Below are 20,635 nucleotides of genomic sequence, written 5' to 3'. Positions count from 1 at the left end.
CCGCTCAATAAAAATGTGAAGGAAATCAATTCTCACTGAATAAACACCAATTCGATATAACTCTAACTGAGATCCTTTTGGAGGAAATGTGCTTTTTAAAAAATAAGAATAAAAATATAAAAAGAAAAGACTAAATTATAGTGCACCCATACTTGTTAGTTTCAGTTCAGTTCAGTCGCTCAGTTATGTCCGACTCTTCGTGACCCCATGAACTGCAGCATGCCAGGCCTCCCTGTCCATCACCAACTCCTGGAATTCACCCAAACTTATGTCCATCCAGTCAGTGATGCCATCCAGCCATCTCATCCTCGGTTGTCCCCTTCTCCTCCTGCCCCCAATCCATCCCAGCATCAGAGTCTTTTCCAATGAGTCAACTCTTCACATTAGGTGGCCAAAGTATTGGAGTTTCAGCTTCAGCATCAGTCCGTCCAATGAACACCCAGAACTGATCTCCTTTAGGATGGACTGGTTGGATCTCCTTGCAGTCCAAGGGACTCTCAAGAGTCTTCTCCAACACCACAGTTCAAAAGTATCAATTCTTCAGCAATCAGCTTTCTTCACAGTCCAACTCTCACATCCATACATGACCACTGGACAAACCATAGCCTTGACTAGACGGACCTTTGTTGGCAAAGTAATATCTGCTTTTCAATATACTATCTAGGTTGGTCATAACTTTCTCTCCAAGGAGTAAGCGTCTTTTAATTTCATGGCTGCAATCACGATCTGCAGTGATTTTGGAGCCCCCAAAAATAAAGTCCGACACTGTTTCCACTATTTCCCCATCTATTTCCCATAAAACTAAATAATTGTAAATATAGTCAAACAGAACAAAGTCCCAGATAATATTGTTAAGAGAAAACTGCTAAACAGCTCATATATGTGATTTAAAAATCATACACTTATTAATATGTATAAACATACTAGGAAAAGTATATAGATATATAGTAAATAGTAATTATAAGAGGGCTTAGTTGTCTACATTATACATTCTATATTGTTCAAAATTTCTACAACAGCACTTATTTTTATAACCACAAAATAATTGTGTAAACTTGCAGTAACCCTAAGAGGAAGAACTCTAAGCAGTTACTTATGAAGAAAGAAACCAACACAGAGAAAGCCAGCGATCTACAGACATCCTTACACATGGGCACATCTCTGCACTTCTAGTAGATGTCCCCCATCTCCTGCTTCTACATAAAATCAGAATCAACTGTTGGACAATCAAGATTTCCACTTTCTTTCAAAATAAATGAGAAAGACAAAAAGAGACTTCTTTTTTGTCTATATACTGGGAGGGAGAGAAGCTGAGGGGGAAATGACAGATGGTAAAGAGAATAAATTATGTGTAACTATAGTTACATTTTAGTTATGATTAGACGACTACTCAAAGAGTGTGATCCCCAAAGCTCCACAAGTGGAACCTAACTGACACCATGGATTACACTCACATCCTCACACTTGGGCAGTTAAGCAAACTCTCATGGATCCACAATTCCACTCCTAAGGATGTATCTTCAGTTCAGTTCAGTTCAGTTGCTCAGTCGTGTCCGACTCTTTGTGATCCCATGAATCGCAGCACGCTAGGCCTCCCTGTCCATCACCATCTCCCAGAGTTCACTCAGACTCACGTCCATCGAGTCAGTGATGCCATCCAGCCATCTCATCCTCTGTCGTCCCCTTCTCCTGCCCCCAATCCCTCCCAGCATCAGAGTCTTTTCCAATGAGTCAACTCTTCGCATGAGGTATCTTACAAAATACTAAAAACACAACAATGGCAACAAAAGAGAACAAAGCCCTATGATTCAGTTTTTCACCATCACCTTCTTTTACAATAGCAACAAATTAGAAACAATCTAAATTTTAAAGAGAATGGTTAAATACCCAATACATTCATATGATAAAATATTCAATATTATTAATGTTCACCAGGGGTCCAATAAGGTGACAAACGCAAGTCACTGTTCAGGAAGATAATACGCACTCACACACAGAGAAATCCATCACCTCACTTACAAAAACATGCACAGAGGAAAAAAGGGACTGGGAAAACATCCCAAAATGTTTACCAACAGTTATCTCTGGGTAATGAAGTGATAGGTGAGGTGAACTGTTTCTTCTTCATACTCTTCTGTGTCTTCTGAACTTTCAATAATATATAAATGTTACTTTTAGATTAGTTTAAGAGTTAAAGTTTTAATCAACAGTATCAGGACTTACATTAAAGCTGCAAATTTATTTTAGGCAATACCACTGTTTAAAAATCCATTACTGTTCATATTCTGTTCTTTACATCTAAGTCTAGGAAAAACAAGCTAATATTAAAATTAAATTCTGACTCCCAGGATTTTCAAAGGTAATACAATAACAGCGAGAGTTAGTACATACAATCTTCAGTGCAATAACAGCAGGAAGCAACTGGAATGAAGAGGGGGCTGAGACCTGATGCCTGTGACCTGAGGGACACATTGGGAGCACCAGCTAAGGTGAAGATCAGCAACACAGACACTCCCGGCGCCACTACTGATGCTCTGTGTTCACAGCCTCTTTAAATTGTGGAATGCCATCTGTAACATGGGGACAAAAAAGTCCTCTTCCGTTACAGTAAAGACTGACTGATACAAGAATATGGAAAAGCATTTTAATCCAATGCTCAACAAATGCTCAACATTTTTAATGTTTAGTTCTGGACATCATAATTTAAGAGGGGCGCTGTGATTAAATAGAATATACCCAGCTGTGCAACAGAGATGAAAAAAGACTCCAAAACTGAAGCAAGAGGAAACCCTGGAGGCCACCAGGCAGAGTTAGCTTGGACAGGGACAGCAAAGGTGGCACGAAAACTGAGCACCTAAGACCCAAAGGGAAGCAAACTTACTCAGCAGAGATCAGAAAACAAAGCTTAAAAATTACATGGACACAGATTTTCAGCTCTGTTAGAAGCAACAACATGTTTGAGCAAATGATCAAAGGGATAAAGCCAACAGGAAATACGAAAAAGGACTTCCTTCCCCAGCACAGTAGGGGCATCAGAAACACCAATACACTTCCTTCTGCTCTTCCTTTTTCCATGATAAACTCATCACGCAGTAGCCTGATGGAGGCAAAACTAAGACACTATAAAAATCAGATTAGATTTGAGATTACTTTATTCTTGCTAAATTTAGCATTACTAAGAGCAGTTGAATTTCCTGTGCTCCACAGAGGGTACTGTATTTTAAGAAAAGATCCTTTTTGGTCAAAATTAAACGTTTCTTTACCATATGAGCTCTCTGCATCTTAAATGTGCAAACATGCGTGTCACCTGTGTAAGAGGGGTACATTCAATGTGCATCACCTCTAACTCTTACATGATGGAGGAAACCTGCTGACACCTACTGTAAAGCACAACCTGGGAAATTCCGGTCGAAGCCTGAGAGCACAGCCTTCATTCACAATTCAAGTTTCCTGACCAACACTTACCACTGATGTTTTCTAAGCCCTAACACATTTTAGAGCACTGATTCTTATCCGATTTCTTTCAAAGAGCCCTTGAAAACCCCAGTTTTCTCCAGGAAAACATATATAAATCCCCCCTCAAAAAAAAGGCATGTGATTTCTGAGTTCACAAATCCCCATAAATTCCATCCATGGACAACCCCACACACACTGAATAATTCTCAAAGAGGGGAATTTAGAGTTTTTTCTGTCTTTAAAGCTATGACAAAAACAAAAACTTTGAAAACAGCAAAGACTTATGGCAATATATCAAATATAAAATTATTCTTGCCTGATCATCTGAGCAGAGGGGACAGAAAAAGTGAAAAGGCAAAGTTGGGAAATACAATTAATCACACTCTAGGATCCCCATCCCTTAAAAGAAACCCCAAAGTAGCTCAGAATATTCATGCTCCCAAAATGTAAACACAAAAGAGCCAAGCTCTGCCTCTGACCAGGCCGAATCGTACATCATGAAATCTGTTTTCAATAAACGCATGTGCCTTCTATAATCCTTCCACTAAGGAATCTGTTCAACTCTTCATCTTTATAGATCTATAAATTCCCAGCTGAAGGAGTTGTACACTGAATTATCATTTTCTTTCCACTCTGAACCTTTCCTCCTAGTTACTTCACAATATTAGCTACTTCCGCATTTTACATATAAAGTAAATTATGAAACCATACTTTAAGAATCTTTAAATCATTATGACAGGATACAACAAAGAACATATTTTCAGATTCTTCAAATTACTTACTTAAAAAATGTAAAATAAATGTACTATATCTAGAGACTTTTAGCTACAAAGGTAACTCTAAAAGTTTGGAGTAAATAAGAAAGATGGAAGATAAAAGTACTTTAAAACTTACATTTTGCTTCTGATAGATTTTGATTAGGTGACCAGACCAGCATTCCAAGATTGTCTCGTTCTTGACTGCGTTTTGCTAGTTTGGCTTGGGAGAAATAAAAAAAGAAAATTCTTATTAAAAATTTAGCAGACATACTACCACCACCACTCTGGTCTGTTTTAAAACCTCAGAAGATGATGACATCACCCAGTCTACTGAAATCTGCCCCAATGGAATCTGCGCATTTAACATGGGCAGGTGTAGGGGGAGTCCTGAAGTTTGCTGAAACATTTCTGCTTCCAAGTCTTTTTCTACCTAAACTTTTATTTATGTAACAAGCACATATGAAGTAGGTGTGACTGCTATTCTCATTTGTGAGGTGAGGAAACAAACAGGTCACTCAGCCGCTGGGAGGCAAACCTGGCTGAGCTCACACTCAGCAGGGACGGCTACGGTGCCTGAGGGTTAGTCACCACCGGCTAAGATGCTCCGCGCCCAGACAGGAACACAGAGAATGGAAGCTGATGCAGCATGGGAAGCCGCATGTGGCAAGCTGTTCAAGGATTCTTTTCAAACTATGAATTTTTCACATGCGCTTTGAATAACCTTACCCTTCACTGTCATTAGTGTACTGGTTATTTTAGTGATTTGACAGCAGGAATTCAAAAATTCTTCTAACAACTTTAAGAAAGAACATTATGTATGTGTTTAGTTGCTCAGCGTCCAACTCTTTGCGAGCCCATGGACTGTAGCCCACCAGGCTCTTCTGTCCATGGGGATTCTTCAGGCAAGAATACTTGAGTGGGTTGCCATGCTCTCCTAAATGGGACCTTCCCAACCCAGGGATTAAAGTCATGTCTCCAGCACTGCAGGCAGGTTCTTTACCGACTGAGCCACCAGGGAAGTCTTTTAGAAAGAATAACCAACCATTTAAAAAGATTTAAATTGAAAGGAAATGTGTGATGTGAATTCTTAAAAATCTGTGATACAAAACAGTAGGTCAAAAGGTATACAAATGACATGTACAACTGGACTGACCACAAACAACAGTCAAAAATTAAGATGTTATCTTCAGAAGGTACAAAAGACTCAAGAGACAAGAGGCTCACTAATCAGTCTTTAGACTGATTTAGATCCAAACTCATTCATTCTAAAGACATTATCTTACTTTACCTTTTTTTCTTTAAATAAATTCCTCTGAAACATGATGAAAGTTTTGCAATCTACTTCCAGAAAAAAATTCAACTCAAACACACACACCAATATAAACATACTTTTATAAAATTTATCAAGTCCTGTTTAAGAATTCCTGCTTTTATGAAGTTGCCAGATCTTTTGATCTTATCTTTTATATAAATTTGTATAACAACATATTCTAGATTTTAATGAATTTATGCACTTTTGCTAAAATCTGTGTGGCAGCTACTTTAAAGAAAACTGATGGAATGGTGGGAAGGCAAGACTATGATGAACAAGGCAAGATTAAAGGTGGAATTTACCTGCTGGGTAGGAACAGGGTGTAATGAACAGGGACACTGGAGTATGATAAAAGATGGGAGTGACTGCTTTTAAGTCACTTTTTTATATGGTTTTTAAATATGGTTCTGACTTTTAGAACAATGTTAAGGCTACACAAAATCTAAAAGTAAAAATAAAGTCAACAAATACTCGTGTGAGGATGGACCAGGCATGGAATACAGGCTTTCGGTATTTCAAATAAAAATCCAAAGTCAAAACAGAAATAAAAGAATCCACATTGAGAAAGCAGAATTAAAACTGTTTTTATTCATGATCACCTGTGTAGAAAATCTACTGTACCTACAAAAAGTTGTTAGAATGAATGAGTTTCGGCAAAGTTGCAGGAAACAAGTTGTTTCAACTCAATTTCTATATATGTATGTAATCAAAAATCAAAATCAAAGAATACCCCTATTTAGTTGATAGATGTGATAGACATGGGCTTCCCTGCCTGCAGTGCAGAAGACCGGGTTTTGATCCCTGGGTCGGGAAGATCCCCTGGAGAAGGAAACGGCAACACACTCTAGTATTCCTGCCTGGAAAATCCCCTGGACAGAGGAGCCTGGCAGGTTACAGTCCATGGGGTTGCAAGAGTCGGACACGACTGAGCGACTTCACTTTCACTTTGGGCTTTCCTTGTGACTCAGATGGTAAAGAATCTTCCTGCAATGCAGGAGACTCGGGTTTGATTCTTGGGTGGGGAAGATCCTCTGGAGAAGGGAATGGCAACACTTGCCTGGAGAAATCCATGGACAAAAAGAGCCTGATGGGCTACAGTCCAGGGGGTCAAAAAGGTTTGGACACGAATGAGTGACTAACACGTCAGAGTGAAGACAAACACTGAAAACTGCTAAATATTTGAGAGAAACTAAAACTAAAGATCTAGGTAAATAAAAAGATATATCATGTATATGGATCAAAAAACTCAAATATTATTAAGATAGCACTCTCCCCAAAGTGCTCTATAGATTCAACACAATCCCATCAAAATCCCAGTATACCTTTTTGTAGAAATTGACAAACATTCTAAAATTCCTGCAGGAATGTAAAGAACCTAAAATAGCCACAACTACTTTTAAAAAAAAAGCAAAGCTGGAAAACATATACAGTCTGAACTGAACTAATTATGAAGATGCAGTAATCAAGACAGTGTGGTATTGGCACATAGAGAAAGAAATGGAATAGAGTGGAGTCCAAAAACAGAACCCCTTATATAGGATCAATAGATTTTCCACAAAGGTGCAAAGGTAAAATTCAATGGAGAAAAATAATCTTTTAAACAAATAGTGCCTGAACAAATGGATATTCATACTTAGAAAAATTAATAGATCTAGTCTTACTCATATACAAAAATTTGTTCAAGACTAAATATAAACCCCCAATTATAAAACTTGTAAAAAATATTTTTGATCTTAGGTTTAGAGAGATCTTATTAGATAAACATCCAAAAGCACAATCCATAAAAGAAAAAAGTTTATAAATTGGATTCATCAAAGGTAACAACTTATTTTCAAATACTACTAAAGGGATAAAAGCCAAGCCAAAGACTAAGAGAAAATAATTATAAACCACATATCTGATAGAGACTTGTATCCAGAATATATAAAGAACTCTCTCAAGACTGAACAATAAGAAAAACCTCAACTGTCAAGAAATGGGCAAAACATTTGAATAAATACCAAAGAAATGGATAGCAAACACATGGAAAGGCATTAAACACCAACAGTCATTAGAGAAAGACAAAACCACATGAGACGTCACAACATACCTACTACAAAGTATAAAGTTAAGAAGACTGACAATGCCCACAGTTGGGCCATAATGTAGAGAAATCAGAACTCTCCTAAGCTGCTGGCAGAAGTGTGAAATGGTACTATCACTTTGGGGGAAAGCCCAGCAAACTTCCTAAAATTGCAGTATATCCATTTAAAGGAATAAACCTCAGCAATAAAAAGGAATGAACTGTTCAGGCACACGGTATGAACGAATCTCAGAAGAATCCTGCTGAGTGAAAGCATTACAGACACAGAAGGGAAGGTGAGAAAGGATTCTGAGGTGCTAGACAGAAACTGGTGCTTACCATTAAGAACCAACGGGTTTTAGTGTCCACAGACGTACATATGTGTGCATACATAAATACATTACTGATCCCGGTTTGTCCACCTCAAGACTCTAGACACAATGACAACCTAGTAAGAAAATGAGCACATCTAGCTGTCAAATCTTGGTCTCCAACTACCATTCTACAATAAAGGAAACTAGATCTCCATAGGATAATGGTTGACTCCAGGCCTAGGAGGGCTAGGACAGGAAAAGTGTAAGAGAACCTGGAATATTCTGTTATGCCAGGAGGTAGCATGCACGCTCAGTCACTTCAGTGTATGACTCTTGCAACCCCACGGATCTTAGCCCGCCAGGCTCCTCTGTCCACGGGATTTTCCTCACAAGAATACTGGAGTGTGTTGTCATTTCCTCCTCTTCCCCACCCAGGGATCCAACCTGTGTCTCCTGCATCTCCCGCACTGCAGGAAAATTCTTTACTGCTGAGTCACTGGGGAATCCCAAGCGCTAGCAGAGTGCTCAAAGAATGATGGAATCTATCTACCACGGATCGAATCTGCAATCATCTGAGCAAAATAAATGATCATAATAAAATAATAATCCATAAATCATGAAGTAATAATGATCTATGAGTTCATACTGACACAGACAAATGGACAGCATAAAGGCAAATGAGGCCACAACAGCCAGGCTGAAGCTGGATAACTTACACCACTCTGCTTTAAGACTCACTACATAAAAGTACAGTATTCAAGGCAGTATGGTATTGGTAAACGAGGCACACAGATCAATGGAACAGATGGCAGACCAGAAATAAACCCATACAAATACGGTCAACTGATTTGAAACAAAGATGCAAAAGCAACTCAATGGAGAAAGGGTATCCTTTTCAACAAAGGGTACTTTAATAATCGGAAGGACTTCCTTGGTGGTCCAGTGGTCAAGACTGCGCTTCCACTGCAGAGGGAGCGGGTTTGATCCTAGATCAGGAACTAAGATCCCACATGGTGTGTGGTGTGACCAAGAAGTATTTTTTTTTAATGGATCTCTATATGCAAAAGAAGTGAAACTCGACCTATACCTCATACCTTACAGAAATTCAATTCAAAATGGATCTTAAATATAAACCGACTCTGTGCGACCCTGTGGACTGTTCCCCACCAGGCTCCTCCATCCATGGGATTCTCCAGGCAACAGTACTGGAGTGGGTTGCCATTTCCTTCTCCAGGGGATCTTCTCGACTTAGGGATCGAACCCCGGTCTCCTGCACTGCAGGCAGACACTTTACCCTCTGAGCCACCAGGGAAGCCCTTTCAAATATGAAGGTAAAATCTAAAGCTACAAATCTTTTAGGAAAAAACATGAGAAAATCTTCATGAACTTGATTAAGGAAAGCATTCTTAGATATAACACCAAAAGCACAATCCATAAAAGTTAAAAACAATAAACTGAGCTTAATAAAAACTCAGACTGTGAGAGAACATCTGCGAAGCACGGCACCAGACAAGGACTTGTACCCAGATCACAGAAAAGACATTTAAAACACGACAGTAAGAAAATAACCCAACTTTTAAAATGGGCAAAAGATTTAACAACTGTTTCACCAAAGGTGGCACATAAGCACATGAAAAGCAACATCATTAGCCATTAGGGAAATGCAAACTAAAGCCACGATGAGAAACCAGTGTGTAACCATTAGCACTTCTAAAATAAAAGAGACAGATAATACCAAGTACTGATAAGAATAAGGAGCAACTGAAGCTTTCTGACAGTGCTGGGATTGGTGCAAAATGATAAAATCACTCAAGAAAAGTTCTGCAGCTTTAATCAGATACAACTGTATTTAACGAGTGACTCAACAATTCTATCTGACTATATACCCTACAGAGTTAACATACATGCATGCATGTTAAGTCGCTTCAGTCGTGTCTGAATCTGTGTGATCCTACAGACTGTAGCCTGCCAGGCTCCTCTATCCATGGGATTCTCCAGGGAAGAATACTTAAGTGGGTTGCCATTCCCTTCTCCAGGGAGAGTTAATATATGTTCACAATAAAACCTGCACACAATGGCTTACAATTCACAACTGTCAAAGACTGGGGAAGAAACCCAAATGTCCTTCAAAAAGTAAAAGGTTAAACAAGCTGGAAAGGTTAAACACAGAGTAATACTACCTAGCATTCAAAATACATGAACTACTGGTAGAGCAGCAACGCGGCCATACCTCAAAAGTTTACACGCTGTGTAATTCCATGTATGTGACATTCTGGGATAGGTGAAAACTATAAAGGTAGGGAAAGAATGGAAGGAAGGCTAAGAGTTGTGTGAGGTAATGCTTTGAGGAGATGGAACTGTTCTGTATCCCAGCTGCAGGGGTGGCTACATGAAACTACACATGCCCTGATTCTCACAAATACGGACGCCAAATACCAGTCCATTTCGCTGTATGCAATCTGAATACAGATACAATGAAAAGAAAGCAGTGCCATTCATTTCTGGACAGACACTGATATCTCCTGAAGGTGTTAACAACTCTGCAGCTGCTCTCTTTTGTTCAGTAGAGCTTTTATTGAAGTGTCATTGATGTACAAGATTTTTATAAGTTATAGTTGTACAACACAGTGATTCACAACATTCTCCTCATTTAAAGTTGATTACCAAGTGTTAAAAACCTTCCCTACCTGGAGGGAAGCTGAAGAAAGACAAGGAAACTGACATTATCAGTTGCCATCAAGGGAATTCGCACTGCCAGTGGGAATGTACATCGGTACAACTGCTTCAGGGAAAGCTGGCAATGTATGAAGCATAGATACTCTGCAACCCAGCAACCCATTTCTAGATATAATACATGTATCAGTTGCAATGCTTTTCAAAGTGCAAGTTAGGCCAATTTACTGATTGGGTCCTAACCAGCATTTAAAAAAAAAAAGAAAGAATAAGAATAGAAAACGCCAGCATATTTTTCAAAGCTTTTAAGTACCTGCCTAGAGATTTCTTAACACAGGTGTCAACTGGGCTGGTTATAACACCACGCATGGAATCCAGCGTCAATCTAGGTGCTATACCTTTGGCTATATGAGCTGACATTAAGTAAGGAAAAAACCCTCCATCCTGTGGGTGTGTTTTGTCTAATCACTGAAAGGCCTTATGGGGAAAACTTGAGATTTCTCTGCCTCAACACTGAGCCTCAGCTTCCTCCTGCAGGACCTGCCCTACAAAGTTCCCACGTGCTGGGCATCCACGATCACAGAAGTCAATACCATAAAATAACGTCTACACACTCACCCACACACCACTGCTTCTGTTTCTCTGGAGAATTCTAACATGGATGGTCACTACAACACTGTTTACAGTGCTATAATGTGGCAAAATCTTCAAAGTCCATCCACAGGAACTGGCTGAATCACAGTATAGATATCCAAAGGGACGAAGCACAGAAAAGAAAGGAGTCAAGTGGTTCTTCAAAAGCCTGAACAGAGTCACCATAACTCAGCAATTCCATTCCTAGGTGTACAGCCCAGAGAAAGGAAAACGTGAAAGTGAAAAGTGGAAGTGTCAGTTGCTCAGTCATGTTCAACTCTTTGTGACACTGTAGCCCGCCAGGGTCGTCTGTCCATGGAACTCTCCAGGCCAGAATCCTGGAGTGGGTGACCAGTGTGTAGCCACATAAAAACTTGTATACAAACTTTCACACCACTATTCATAACAGCCAAAAGGTGGAAACCATCCAAATGTACATCAACTGATGAATGAATAAGCAAAATTTAGTCTATGTATATGATGGACTACTATACTGCCATAAGCAAGAATGAAGAATTGATCCATGTTCAGTATAGATTCAACCTGAAATCATACTGAAAGTGAAAGCAGTCTGTCACAAAAAAAGACATAGTATACAATTCCATCTATATGAAATGTCCAGAGTAGGCAATTCTATAGACAGAAAGTAAGTGAGTGGTTGCTAGTGGGGGTGGGGTGGAGCGACTGTTACTGGGCAGAGCGTCTCTTCACAGGGCAGCAAGAATGGTCTAAAACTGAGTAGAGAAGGTTGCACAATCCTGTGAACACCCTGAAAACCACGGATTTGTACACTTTAAACAACTAAATTGTACATTTTGTGACTATCTTAATAAAGCCATTATTTTAAAAGTGAGAAAACTTGTTTCTAGCCTAAGTATTTTTTTTATGAGTAAATGAATTAAAATGTAAAAATATCAAACCAGAGATAAGAAAAACCACCTTGTAAATTTAAACAGTGGATAAATCCCAGAAAAGAAGTGGGGGCACTGGAGTGAGAGGAAAAAATGAAATTTGTGCTTTTTGTTCCACATACTTTCTTATTGTTTGGATTCTCTTCATAAGAATGCATTCAAGTAATAGATGATTAAATTCTCTTTTACAAAAGAAAAGAGAATTCATTTAAAACTTACAGAGAATTATTTCATGATTGCAATTTTACATCTCTTATGTTGCTCATTTCCTAAAAACTGGAAAACCTGCACAGATTACTTAAAAAAGAAAACTACGTATGTTTCCAAAATTAAAGAATTTAGACCTTTCATGGGGAAACCCACTGCAATGGAATAAAGGCAAGCAAAGCCTCACTAAGTTTCAGGAAACGCCGTCTCACTCAGTTTCCTCCTGTAATCACAGGGAGGCAAATAGTGCCTAAAAATGTGGGCAACAAACAAACAACTTGAAAAACCTACAACCTATTTCTTGTTTACTCTCCTTGACCAGCAGGAGGAAAACAATTTTAAGCTAACTTTCCTTGAGGATTAGCCTCTCAGACTGCCATGATAAAAATATACTCAAAGAGGACAAATACTCAACAAAACACTGTATGCAACAGTTTGCAGACACTGGACTTCAGATACTGCAATTAACAAACACAGAATTATAAACACATATGGAATGCTTAAAGAAACAGAAGTGGGAATCACAGAAACGAGAAAGCAACAAAAGAGCAAACACAAAGACATGTATAACAATGTTAGCCCAAAACCAAAAGCACAAAAGTAAAAATAAGTAAGTGGGACTACATCAGAATAAAAGCAAAGGCATTTATGAGCAAAATGAAAAGGCAACCTATTGAAAACCACTGAATCAAAAGAGAAAATACTTGTAAATTTTGGGAGAAAATACTTGCAAACCATATATCTGATAAGTGACTAATATACAAAATAAAAAAGAACTCATACAACTTCACAGCAAAAAAAAAAAAATTCAATTTAAAAATGAGCCGAAGATTCAATTAGACAGCTTTCCAAAGAAAATATATAGGTGGCCAACATGTACATTAAAAAAAAAAAGCCCAACATTATTAATCATCAGGGACATGCTATGAAGTGTTACCTGGCACCTGTTAGAATGGCTATTATGAAAAAAGACAAGAAACAACAAGCATCAGTAAGAAGGTGGAGAAAAGGCACACTGTCAGCGGCAATGTAAACTGGTATGGAGGTTCCTCAAAACTTAAAAATAAAGCTATCATATGATCCAGCAATCCCACTTGTCTGAAGAAAAGGAAAGCACTAGGTCAGAAAGATGCACGGACCTCAGCGCTCACAGCAGCACTGGATGCAGCAGCCAGTGCTGGCAACAACCTCAGTGGGTATCCGTGGGTAAAAGAATGGACACACAGGAATACTATTCAACTATGAAAATGAAACGCTGCCATCTGGGACGATCTGGGTGGATCCCGAGGGCAGTACTTAAGGAAAACATGGCAAAGACAACCACCACGTGAGCTCACTGATGTGGAATCTGGAAAAGCTCAGACACAGAAAACATCAGTGCTTACCAGGGGTGGAGGGCAGAACGGGGTGATATCATGAGGGGAAGATCAAAAGGTGCAAACTTTCAGTGCTAGAATGAATAAACCATGGGGATGTAATGAACAGCATGGTGACTATAATAACACTGTACTACAAAAAATAAACTCAAAATGATTGAAAGACCTAAATATAAGACATGACACCATAAAACTCCTAGAACCGAACACAGGCAAAAAACTCTCTGACATAAATTCATGCCAATATTTTCTTATATCGGTCTCCTAAGGCAAAAGAAATAAAAGCAAAAATAAACAAATGAAACTTAATTAAACCTAAAAGCTTCTGCACAGCAAAGAACACCATCAGTGAAACAAAGAGACAACCTACGGAAAGGAAGAAAACATTTGTAAATGATATGATCAACAAAGTGTTAATATCCAAAACACACAGTTCACACAATTCAACATCAAATAAAGAACCCACTCAAAAAATGGGCAGAAGATCTAAACAGACATTTGTGCAAAGCAGACATACAGAAGGTCAAGAGGCACATGAAAAGATGCTTAACATTGCTAATTATTAGAGAAATGCAAATCAAAAGTACAACAAGGTATCAACTCAAACCACTAAGAATGGCCATAATCAAAAAGTCTACAAATGATGAACACTGATGAGGGTGTGAAAACAGAACCTTCCTACACTTCCTGCAGCTGCTCTGAAAAACAGTATGGAGGCTCCTCAAAAAGCAAAAAATAGGACTTCCCTGGCATTCCACTGGTTAAAACTTCATGCTTCCAACGCAAGTCGCAAGGGTCAGGGTGGTACAACCAAAAAAAAAAAAAAAAGAGCTACCAGATGATCCAGCAATGCCACTCCTGGACATAAATCCAGAAAAGATGAAAATTCAAAAAGATACATGCACCCCAATGTTCACAGCAGCACTATTTATAATAGCCAAGACATGAGAACAACCCAAGTGCCCATAGACAGATGACCGCCTTAAGAAGATGCAATGTGTATACAAATCAGTTCAGTTCAGTCACTCAGTTGTGTCTGACTCTTTGCAACCCCTAGACTGCAGCACACCAGGCTTCTCTCTTCATCACCAACTCCCGGAGCTTGTACAAACTCATGTCCATTGAGCTGGTGATGCCATCCAGCCATCTCATCCTCTGTCGTCCCCTTCTCCTCCCGCCTTCAATTTTTCCCAATATCAGGGTCTTTTCAAATGAGTCAGTTCTTCGCATCAGGTGGCCAAAGTACTGGAGCTTCAGCTTCAGCATTAGTCCTTCCAATGAATATTCAGGACTGATTTCCCTTAGGATTGACTGGTTTGATCTCCTTGCAGTCCAAGGGACTCTCAAGAGTCTTCTCCAACACCACAGTTCAAAAGCATCAACTCTTTGGCACTCAGGTTTATGTTCCAACTCTCACATCCATACATGACTGCTGGAAAAACCATAGCTTTGACTAGACAGACCTTTGTCGGCAAAGTAATGTCTCTGCTTGTTCATATGCTGTCTAGGTTGGCCACAGCTTTTCTTCCAAGGAGTCAAGTGTCTTTTAATTTCATGGCTGCCGTCACCATCTGCAGTGATTTTTGAAGCCCAAGAACACTGTTTCCACTGTTTCTCCATCTGTTTGCCATGAAGTGATGGGACTGGACGCCACGATCTTAGTTTCCTGAACGTTGAGCTTTAAGTCAACTTTTTCACTCTCCTCTTTCACTTTCATCAAGAGGCTTTTTAGTTTCTCTTCACTTTCTGCCATAAGGGTAGTATCATCTGCATATGTGAGGTTATTGATATTTCTCCAGGCAATCTTGATTCCAGCTTGTGCTTCATCCATTTCATGTGTGTATACATATAAACACACACTATAGAATATTACTCACCCATAAAAAAAGAATCAAATATTGCCATTTGTGGCAACATGGACAGACCTAGAGAATGTTACACTTAGTGAAGTAATGCAGGAAAAAAACATTTTATGGTATTACTTAAATGTGAAATCTAAAAAATAATAAAAATCAATCTATATACAAAGCAGAAACAGATTCACAAACACAGAAGACAAACATACTAAAAGGGAAAAGGGGAGATGATAAATTAGAAACATGGGGCTAACATAAAATCTACAATCTATTATACATAAAATAGGTAAGCAACAATGAGTTACTGTATAGCACAGGGAATTATGGGGCTTCCCTGGTGGCTCAGATGGTAAATAATCTGCCTGCAATGCAGGAGACCTGGGTCGATCCCTGGATCGGGAAGATCCACTGGAGCAAAGAATGGCTACCCACTCCAGTATTCTTGCCTGGAGAATTCCATAGACAGAGGAGCCTGGGGGGTTCAGTCCATGGGGTCACAAAGAGTCAGACATGACTGAGTGACTAACACTTTCACTTTCATTTGGGGAATTATATTCACTATCTGGTAATAAACTATAAAGGAAAATAATCTGGAAAAAATAGATACAGGACTTTCCTGGTGGTCCAGTAGTTAACAATCCAGCTGACAATTCAGGGCTCACGGATTTGACCCCTGGTTGGGGAAGATCCCACATGCCAGAGAGCAACAAAACCCATACCCCCACAACTACTGAGCTCCCATGCCACAGCTACTGAAGCCAGGTTCCCCTAGAGCCTATACTCCACAAAAAAGAGAAGTCACCACAGTGGGCAGCTCACATACTGCAGCAAAGAGCAGCCCTCGTTTGCCCCAGCTAAGGGCTCTCCTGGTGGCTCAGTCAGTAAAGACTTCACCTGCAAAGCCAGAGACCCGGGTTTGATCCCTGGGTTGGGAAGATTCCCCTGGAGGAGGGCACGGCAATCTACTCCAGTATTCTTGCCTGGAGAATCCTCACGGACAGAGGAGCCTGGCAGGCTACAGTCCCTGGGGTTGGTTGAAAAGAACTGGACATGACTGAGCGACTAAGCACAGCACAGCCCCAACTAGAGAAAGCCTGTATGCAGCACGAAGACCTAGCAAAGCCAAACATAAACGTTACTGTTGTTCAGTTGCCCAGTCACCTCCCTGTCCCTCACTATCTCCCGAAGTCTGCCCAAGTTCATGTCCATTGCATCAGCGATGTCATCCAGCCATCTCATCCACTGACATCCTCTTTTCCTCCTGCCCTCAATCTTCCCCAGCATCAGGGACTTTCCCAGTGAGTCAGCTGTTCATCAGGTGATGAAAACACTGTAACTTTAGCTTCAGCATCATTCCTTCCAATGAGTATTCAGGGTTGATTTCCCTTAAGATCGACTGGTTTGATCTCCTTGCTGTCCAAGGGACTTTCAGGAGCCTCCTCCAGCACCACAGTTCGAAGGCATCAACGCTTCGGTGCTCTGCCTTCTTTACAGTCCAGCTGGCAATACCATAGTCTTGACTATAAGGACCTTTGTTGGCAGAGTAATTTCTCTGCTTTTCAAGACACTGTTGAAAGCTTTCCTGCCAAGATGCAAACATCTTCTGATTTCATGGCTGCAGTCACCATCCGCAGTGATTTTGGAGACCAAGAAGAGGAAATCTGTCACTACTTCCACCTTGTCCCCCTCTACTTGCCATGAAGTAAAGGGGCTGGATGACATGATCTTAGGTGTTTTTTTGTTGTTGTTTTTTTTTAATTTAAGCCAACCCTTTCACTCTCCTTCACCCTCATCAAGAGGCTCTTTACTTCCTCTTTGCTTTCTGCCATTAGAGTGGTATCATCCACGTATCTGTAGTTGCTGATGTTTCTCCCACCTATCTTGATTCCAGCTTGTAACTCATCCAGCCCGGCATTTCTCATGATGGCATCATATAGATTTAACAAACAGGGTGACAGGAGACAGCCCCGTCACACTCCTTTCCCAATCCTGAACCAATCAGTTGTTCCATACAGGGCTCTAACTGTTGTTTCTTGACCCGCATACAGGTTTTTCAGGAGACAGGTAAGATGGTCTGGTACTCCCATCTCTTGAAGAGCTTTCCATAGTTTATTATGATCCACACAGTCAAAGGTTTTGAGGCAGTCGATGAAACAGAGGTAGATTTTTTTTCTGGAATTCCACTGCGTTCTCTATGATCCAGCCAATGTTTGCAATTTGGTCTCTGGTTTCTCTTCCTTTTCTAAACCCAGCTTGGACAGCTGGAAGTTCTTGGTTCACATAATGCTGAAGTGCAGCATGCAGGATTTTAAGCACGACCTTCCTAGCATGCGAGGTAAGTGCGACTGTCCGATGATGAGCACGTCAGCACCACCCTTCTTGGGAACTGGGAGGAGGGCTGCTCTTTTCCAGTCCTGTAGCCACTGCTGCATCTTCCAGCTTTGCTGACATATTGAATGCAACACCTTGATGGCATCGTCCTTTAGTGTTCGAAGAGTTCTACTAAAATTCCACTACCATCCTAAAAGCATCCACTAGCTTTATGAACAGGAGTGCTTCCCAAGGCCCACTTGACTTCACTCGTCAGAATGCCTGGCGCTGGGTGACTGTTTGCACCATTGTAGCAATCCAGTTCATTAAGATCTTTTTTGAACAGTTCTTCTGTGTAGAGTTTCCATCTCTTCTTGATCTCTTCAGCATCTACTAGGTCTCTATCATTTCTGTCCTTTATTGTGCCCATCTTCGGGGCAAAATGCTCCCTTGATATCGTCAGTTTTCCTGCAGAGCTCTCTGCTCTTTCCCACTCTGTGTTCTCTTCGAGTTTTAGGCACTGTTCACTGAAGACCTCTCTCTCCACGCTGTCCTTTGGGGTGTGCGCTTAGTCGTGTACACCTTCCCCTTTCCCCCTTGCTTTCTGCTTCTCTTCTTTAGCTATTTGTGATGCCTCCTCAGATAACCACTTTGCCTTTTTGCTATTTTTCTTTGGGATGGTTTTGTTCACTGCCTCCTATACAATATTACAGACCTCTGTCCATAGTTCTTCAGGAACACTATTTACAAGTTCTAATCCCTTGAATCTATCCGTTACCTCTAATGCATATTCATAGGGCGTTTAAGTCGTACTTGGCTGGCCTAGCGGTTTCCCTGTTTTCTTTAGTTTAAGCCTGAATTTTGCTATGAAAAGCTGCTAATCTGAGCCACAGTCAGCTCCAGGTCTAGTTTTTGCTGACTATATAGAGCTTCTCCATCTTCAGCCACAAATAATGTAATCAATTTGATTTTTGTATTGACCATTTGGAGATGTCCATGTGTAAAGTCATCTCTTGTGTTGTTGTAAAAGGGTATTTGCTATGACCAGTAGTACATTCTCTTGGAAGAATTCAGTGAGCCTTTGCCCTGCTTCATTTGGTATTCCAAGGACAAACTTTACTCCAGGTATCTCTTGACTTCCTACTTTTGCATTCCAATCCCCAATAATGAACAGAACATCTTTTTTTGGTGTATGTTCTAGGAAGTCTTCATAAAACTGATCAACTTCGGCTTCTTCAGCATTAGTGGTTGGGGTACAGACTTGAATTACTGTGATACGGAATGGCTTGCCTTGGAAATGAGCCAGGATCATTCTGTTGTTTTTGAGGTTGCACCCAAGTAATCCCTTTCGGACTCTTCTGTTGATTATAAGGGCTACTCCATTTCTTCTATAGGATCCCTGCCCATAGTAGTATATTTAATGGTCATCTGAATTAAATTTGCCCATTCCCACCCATTTTTGTTCACTGATTCCTAAGATGTCGATATTTTTTCTTACCATCTCCTGCTTGACCATGTCCAGTTTACCTAGAGTCATGGACCTAGCACTCCAGGTTCCTATGCAACACTGTTCTCAGCAGCATTAGATTTTACTTTCATCACCAGACATATCCACAACTGAGCACTGTTTCCACTTTGGTCCAGCCACTTCATTCTTTCTGGGGCTACTAGTAGTTCTTCTTTGCTCTTCCCCAGTAGCATACTGGACACCTTCAGACAGACCGGGGGGACTCATCTTTCAGTGTAATATCCCCTTCATGGATCACTGCCTTGTCATGGTGAAGGGGCTTGCATAATTCAATGAAGCTGTGAGCCATGCTGTGTAGGGCCACCCAAGACTAATGGGTCATAGTGGAGAGTTGACAAAATCTGATCCACTGGAGGAGGGAACAGCAAACCACCCCAATATACTTCCCTTGAGAACCTTATCAACTGTATAAAAGAACAAAGATCAATAAGTAAATTAAAAAAAAACACACAATAGAAAACATCAACTAAACTGACTGTTGACTCTGAAAAGATAAAATTGATAGGCCTTTAGATAGACTCATCAAGGAAAAAAAGAGAGCTCAAATCAATAAAATCAGAAATGAACAGAAAAGGTTACAACTGACACCACAGAAATACAAAGGATCACAAGAGACCACCACAAACAATTATATGCCAATAAGATGGACAACTTAGAGGAGACACAGACAAACTCCTAGAAATGTACAATCTCCCAAGACAGAACCAGGAAGAAATACAAAATATGAACATACCAATTACCAGTAATGAAACTGAACAAGTAATTTTAAAAACTCTCAACAAAGCCTAGGACCAGACAGCTTCACAGGTGAATTCTACGAAACATTTAGAGAGAAGTCAACACCTATCCTTCTCAATCTATTTCAAAAAATTGCAAAAGAAGGAACACTTAACTCAGTGAGGCCAGAATCATTCTGATGCCAAAACCAAACAAAGATATCACACACACACACAAAATAAAATTACAGGCCAATATCACTGTCACAAAAATCCTCAACACACTATTAGCAAACCAAGCTCAACAGTAAACCAAAAGGATCATAAACTATGAGCAAGTGGGATTTATCCTAGGTGTACAAGGATGGTTCACTATCTGCAAATCAATCAATGCAGTACACTCCATTAACAAACTGAATAAAAAAATCAAATCATCATCTCAAAAGATGCAGACAAAGCTATGGACAAAATTCAACATATATTTATGACAAAAACTCTCAACAAAGTGGGTACAGAGGAACCA

General features: G+C 40.0%; 1 protein-coding gene across 1 annotated transcript in view; it reads right to left on the bottom strand.

The window, feature by feature from the left end:
* The window catches only part of RCOR1 (REST corepressor 1), a 115,634-nt gene that overhangs the window by 28,651 nt on the left and 66,348 nt on the right, over nt 1-20,635 (bottom strand). Inside the window, exon 3 of the mRNA XM_068991313.1 lies at nt 4,351-4,434. Within this exon, the coding sequence (XP_068847414.1) occupies nt 4,351-4,434 (84 nt within the window). The remainder of the gene's footprint in view (nt 1-4,350; nt 4,435-20,635) is intronic.

The sequence above is a fragment of the Capricornis sumatraensis genome, chromosome 19 (genome assembly GCF_032405125.1).
Source record: "Capricornis sumatraensis isolate serow.1 chromosome 19, serow.2, whole genome shotgun sequence".
Classification (NCBI taxonomy): Eukaryota; Metazoa; Chordata; class Mammalia; order Artiodactyla; family Bovidae; genus Capricornis; species Capricornis sumatraensis.
Note: the sequence above shows the minus strand (reverse complement) of the source record. Positions and strands in the feature narration are given on the sequence as shown.